Here is a 6,560-nt window from a genome sequence, read left to right as displayed (position 1 = left end):
AGTCTTCTTTACCACCAATGTATTTCAGTAACAAAATTTGTGTTTGGAAATAGATAATTACTTCAGGCAATATAGTGATTTTACTTATGTCTGCCTACCAGTTCAGTAATAAAAGGACCACAATACCAGCAAGAAAACCATTTCTAATTCATTAAGATTCTCAGGGGTTCAAGACCATAATGAAGGCATTTATTTTGCGGGTACTGGGAATCTTAAATCAGTCAAGCCTAAGAATGTAGAGATGGGTAGCAAAAAGTCTGTAGAGGGTTGCTTGCTCAATAATCTAAGGAGCCACTCGAACTGTATCCTTAGGTTTATCATTCTTTGAAGTCTAGCAACTGTAGAGATAGAGCCATATATTGATAATTATTTAAAAAGTATACACTGCATTTTATAAGACAGAGATTCAATCTCTTAGAGGTTGCCTCTTATCTGGTGTGGTAACTGGGACTTTAGCAGGCCAGTTTTGCAATTCTATCAAGTCACACGCTTCCGGTTATTGGACTGTGTGTTGACACAAATTCAGTGGACCTCAGTCTATTACCTCACCATAAAGAAAAGAGAAATACTATGATTCTATTTCTATGAGGACAAATACTGAGCTCTGGGTGATGGAAGTGGTCCAGTGTAATCAACATATCACCAGGAGCCAGTTTACTGAATTGTATTCCCACTGGAGTTCACTTTTAACAAAAGTAAACAATAGTTTAACCACCACGACACATAATATAAAAGATTTTCATCACTGTGAAAAGTCTAAGGTGTCCCCTTTTAGTCATTGTATTCATTTTCTTCCTACTCTGAAGCAATCAGCTGGACGTGGTGGTGCACGCCTGTAATCCCAGCATTTGGGAGGCTGAGGCAGGAGGATCGTTGTGAGTTTGAGGCCAGCCTAGGCTATAAAGTGAGGTCAAGGCCAGCCTGAACTGCATAGCTAGACCCTATCTCAAAAAGACCAAAAAGAAACATAGAAACATTTAGGGCTGGAGATATAGCTCAGTGACATAAGCACCTACCTGGCAAGTACAAGGTCCTGTGTTCAATTCCTTGTACGAAAAAACAAAAAAGATCCTACCTCTTCAGTTTTGGACCAGGGATATAGCTCAGTGGTACAATACCTGCCTGGCAAGCACAAGGTCCTGAGTTTGATTCCCAGTACCAAAAAAACCTCCCTAATCTAGCAATCATTTGATCTGCTGTTACTATGTATTTGCCTTATGTACATGTATCCTAACAGTATATTTTTCAGTCTGACTTTTTTACATAACATGACGCTTTTGGGGTACATTCATCTTGTATTTATTAATTGTCTCTTTTTATTGTTGAGCAATAGTTCATTGTTGGTATCTATCTCAATTTGTTTACCCATTTACCAGGCAGGGTCTTTTTTAATGGAGTTGGTGGAAATGACATACTTATGCAGGAAATACTATTTTACTCTGCAATTATCAGTGAATTATTACAGAAAGTTATACTGCCTGTACCCGGAAGAGCTCCTAATTGTTGAGAACAGTACTATGTTCATTGAGAAAAATCAGAGTCTGTTATGTTGGTAGAATGATGTTCAGGCTTGAAAGGACCAATTGCTTGCATCCAATCATAAGAATATTACAGAAAAACGTTGAGCACACAAAGCAACTTTGAGTCATTTATGGAAGATTCCTATAACCTCTCTATTTATAGTTGACTGGAGAGTTCTTAATAATCTTTCTGTCAAGCAGCTTTCACGTCCCATGTGAATAATTTCAGATTTAGGCGGCTTTCAGTGTGGGGTAGTCTTTCTCTGGATGAAGCACAGAACCTCCATGGCAGGAAGGTGGTACTCAACTGCTACCCCAATTAACACGTGGATATTATAAAGCCGTGAAGGTCTGAAGTATGTTTTCATTGTCTTTCTTACTAGACTGTAAATTCCATGAGGCAAGATAATTGCTTTGTTTACCACAGTGTTGTTAGGGCATAACCTGGAGCTGATATGTGCAGATTGCTTAATAAAAACTTGTTTATAAAAATGAGTAAAAGAATGAAATAATACTCTTAAGTTATTGTCATTAGTACAATTGTTTTAATTACTTTAGAAACAAAGATACCGTAGAAATATTCAGGTAGGGTTTTGGATGAATACAAAAAAGTAAAGCAGAAGAGTATAAAATGAAATTGATAAAGAAGTTCAAGGTTAAAACAAAACAGAATGGATTTTAGTGAATTTTACAATCTTCAGAGGATCCAGCTTATGTAAACCAGCACCATCCTTAGAGACATTGTTGCCACAATCTCGTAGAAGACACAGCCTGCTCTATTACTGCTTCCATTATTCATGTTTTTTCACGCAGAGATGAATTCTAGTGGAAAGTTCAAAATTCCAGGGGGCATACACTGTATATTCCCGGAAAGAGTAGAGATTAAAAATTCATTTGAGGATTTAATTTTCTTTCCCTTGTCTTTGCATTTTACCCCTTCAGTTTCCCTCTAAATTAGTCATAGCTTCTGAAGGTCCATAGTTCTGTGGATGACCCGCCTTAGGGCAGCCTTCACTTCATTATTCCTTAAACTGTAGATGATGGGATTCAGCATGGGAGTCACCACTGTGTAGGACAGCGACAGCAGCTTCTTGTTCTCAGGAGAGGTGTGAGAGCGGGGTCGGAAATACGTGAGAATGGCTGTGCTGTAGAAGAGGGAAACAACAAGGAGGTGGGAGGAGCAGGTGGAGAAGGCCTTGTGCTTCCCCTCAGCTGAGGGCATCCTGAAGATGGTGGAGAGGATGCGGACATAGGACCCCAGGATCAGCAAGAATGGGAAGAGAATAAATAGGACAGTTGCTGTCAGGGCCTCCAGCTCAAACAAAGAGGTATCAGCACAGACCAGTTCGATGACAGGAGGGCTGTCACAGAAGAAGTGGTTCACCTTGTTGGGGCCGCAAAAAGGGAAACTGAAGATCCACGTGGTTTGCACGGTGGCCACTGGAAACCCTGAGAACCAAGATGCAGCTGCCAGTTGGGTACAAGACCTCAGGCCCATGATGATGGGGTAGTGCAAGGGGTTACAGATGGCCACATAACGGTCATACGCCATGGTGGCCAGGAGGCAGCACTCAGCAGCTCCAAAGAAGAAGAAGAAATACATCTGAGTGGCACAGCCGAGGAAGGAGATGGTTGTGTCCTGAGTGGTCAGGGTCTCCAGCATCTTGGGCACAATGACCAAATTGAAACCTATCTCCAGGAAGGAAAGGTTCCTGAGGAAGAAGTACATAGGACTTTGCAGAGCAGAATCAGCTATAGTGACCAGGATGATGAGGACATTTCCCATTAATGTAACCAAGTAAATGATCAAAAATAGGAGAAACAGTAGAGTCTGTAGCTCAGAGGACAGGGTTGAGAAGCTTATAAGAACAAACTCATTGACAGTGGTCCAGTTTCCCCACATCATGCTTCTGTCCAAGATTTTGTTAGGCATTCACATTCCACAAAGGTAGGAAGAGTCTCCATGTGTGATTTATGTCTCTATAATACCTACAAAAGAAAAACTGTAGCTTCATTCTGCACCTTTCTGTTATGGCTGCCGAAGATCAAGCATCTTTCCTCCCCAAAACATAGAAAAGAAAACTGGTCATTGAGTTCATGTATTTTAGATTTCCATTTTTTCCCAGCCTGAGTTGAGATGGAGCATATGCAATCTATATATGTCCCAGCTTTGTTCTATAGTGCATAGCCAAAGTCTCAGCTTCACTTTGTGTTCCTATCTTCCTTTAATTATCAGTGGTGCTAAGAAAGCCATGTCAAGTATTTCTTAATAGATGGATCTTGATGCATAATGAAAGGTGATCTTCTGAAAAACAAAGGGTGAGAAGGAGAAAAATAAAACCAATATTACCAAATAATCCCTAAGGAGAAGACCTGAATATGCCTCAATCTCAGGAAGCTTCTACTCAGGAAGGATTCACTGTATCATAGGAAGCATCAGTTCTACATTTCCACAGAGCTGTATGGGATCAATGGTAACAGAGGCAATAGAGTGTTTGCGCCACGGACAGAGTCTACATCTGTTAAGTATAAGACATTCATCAGCTTCTCTTGGTTAAAATGTGTTTTGACTCCAGAAATTTGATTCTCACATTTTACATGTTAATAAAGTCCAGCCAAACTATGCAGATAATAAGATAAAATCTTATGAAAGAAAAACCAGAAGTTTTTACCATTGCATTGATACCTCCCTTTAAAAACTGAGACCCTTGAATTCTTTCTGATAATGATAACTTAATAATAAATAAATACAAAGTGTTTTGCATGCTGTCTGGCATATTATAAATGCTCAGGAAACCTAGCATCTACTTCTTATGCAATCCATTGCTCCAATTCCCTACAGCTCCTGCTATTCAACACTAAGACAAAAGGATAATTTTTCTAGGGAACATATTATAAAGAGATTATATTAGTAGAATATATAATTATGTTATATGATAATAAGATAAATGGGAAATAATAAAATAGTGAGTGAGCTAAGCATTTGGAATGTAGATAGTCTTAGAAAAAGCCTAATCAAGAAGATGATATTTGACTGAAGTCCTGGGCAGATGCAAGAAATGGGGTGGGGGTGAAGTAAGGAGGGAGGTAAAGGGCAAAAAAGGGCACATTTTAATGTTTTGCTTATTTGTATTCATTTTAAAAACTCAATCAGGGTGTTGCTCCTTCCATAAAATCTTTGATACTGCAACTATTTTAATAGTAAGAATGAACATTTATGGAGCACTAAAAATGTGCCTATTGTTCTATTTTACATTATTGTTATTCTATTACATTATTATTCTATTTAGTTTTCATAACAACTTGATGATGCAGGTACTATTAGGTGAATTTTGCAAGTAAAGAATCTGAAGCACAGAGAAACTGAGCAATTTTTCCAAGGGTAACCAACTAGCCAGTACTGGCAGCAGAACATGCATTCTAGGTCGTATGACTCCAAATAATAGGTTTATTTATCAGGTGGCATTTTCATCCAATTTTTCAGAATGACAATTAGTCTGTGTTATAGATATTTGCAAAGTAGAGTATCTAGCAGAGGTTAGTAGAAGAAGAGCAGAGCAGGACAATTTCTAAAGATGGGCAGAAAATTTTAATACTGGAGACTGCAACACCATTTCAACATTTTAAAATTTAGAGTAATCTTTAATTTATTTCTATCTAGTATTCTAGATGTTACGCTCTGTAAGAGCACAAATTGTGTTACTTAAATTTTTAGTCCAATGTCTAAAAAAGTAGACACCCAGTAAATTGTTACTGAATCAACTAACTGATAATGAAGAAAATATGAAAAATAATTAGGGAAAGGTCTGTAAGGTAAATATAGTAAGCCCCATTCATAAGGTATTTAGACACAAAAGAATATTGCATAATTAACACAGATTTAAAGAATCATGAGATATCAATTGTATTAATCATCTTTCCCCACTCCAAGTATCCTCCTTACATCTACCCCATTTCAGTCAATGGCATCATCAAGAAGTACTCATCACGAGCTGGGATATAACCCTAAAATGTATCTTCTGAAATTGTTTATTTTTCTTCTCAAATATTGATTCAGTGTCACCTCTGCCATTTCCTCCACCACTGCTTGTAAGTCCTGGCTTTCATATTCTGTGGCTTGGAGTATTATAGTCACCTGCTTCCAGTTCACTCTCTTCAAACTAGCCTCTGCTTGTACATGGTCTAACAGTAACTCTGATTAATCATTTGCTTACTTAATGGTTTTCAGTAACTCTCTACTGCACCTGAGACGAAGTGCAGACCCCTTAAGTAGGCCTTTTTCTTTACTCTTTGCTTATTTTTCCAGCTTCAAATCCCCTATCAACCTGATGCCCCATACTTTCTTTTCCTTGCACCCAATATGTTCTCTTATTCCTTTTTGCATTTGTGCACATGGCTCTTTTCTCTTGGAAATCTCTCCCTACAATTAATAATAATTTCTCACTTTGTAAATCTCAGGTGAAACATCACTTTTTTTTGGTAAAGCTTCCCTGCCCTCCTATGACAGAATGAAGGAATTATATCTTTTGCTCTCTCATAACACTTTGTATAAACCTCTAGTAGATGACTTTTATAATTGTAAACTCTAATAGTGAACTGAAATGTTTCTTAGGATAGTCAAGACCCTGAAGCACATCACTTAAGCCACATCCCAAAATACACGGATGCCAATTTTTTAAGCTATATTTTTGGGGTAAAACTGTGTATTTTTATCCATCAGTGACCACAAATAATTTAAGACATGGGATGGGTTTAAAAATAGAGTTATAAGTACTGTCATCTGGAACATATCTTTTTTAAAATTTGCATTGTTTATTAAAATAAAATAAACCCTCAAGTCAAGAAATGTGACTTTGATTCATGAAAAAAAAATATATTTATAACTTCATTTATGAATATTCTTAGATATTTCAATGTCTTGATCTGTTTCTTGATAGGCCCATTCCATTTATATAATAACAAAAAATAAATCAGCTGATTTATTTTGCTGATTTAAGGTTTTCATCCAAAAGTTCAACAATGGCTTCTTCATCTGCTGAT

The 6,560-nt window shown here is 37.5% G+C and overlaps 1 protein-coding gene across 1 annotated transcript; it reads right to left on the bottom strand.

The window, feature by feature from the left end:
- Window positions 1-2,478: 2,478 nt before the first annotated feature.
- On the bottom strand, window positions 2,479-3,426 carry LOC102005363 (olfactory receptor 10A4). Its single transcript, XM_005380181.2, has one exon. It carries the CDS (start codon window positions 3,424-3,426, stop codon window positions 2,479-2,481), a length of 948 nt encoding a protein of 315 aa, XP_005380238.1.
- Between the last annotated feature and the right edge of the window lie 3,134 nt (window positions 3,427-6,560).

The sequence above is a fragment of the Chinchilla lanigera genome, unplaced genomic scaffold (genome assembly GCF_000276665.1).
Source record: "Chinchilla lanigera isolate Chin_1 unplaced genomic scaffold, ChiLan1.0 scaffold00013, whole genome shotgun sequence".
Lineage (NCBI taxonomy): Eukaryota > Metazoa > Chordata > Mammalia > Rodentia > Chinchillidae > Chinchilla > Chinchilla lanigera.
Note: the sequence above shows the minus strand (reverse complement) of the source record. Positions and strands in the feature narration are given on the sequence as shown.

Coding starts and splice junctions, on each gene's coding strand:
- LOC102005363 (XM_005380181.2), bottom strand. CDS start 3,426: ATGATGTGGGGAAACTGGACCACTGTCAATGAGTTTGTTCTTATAAGC.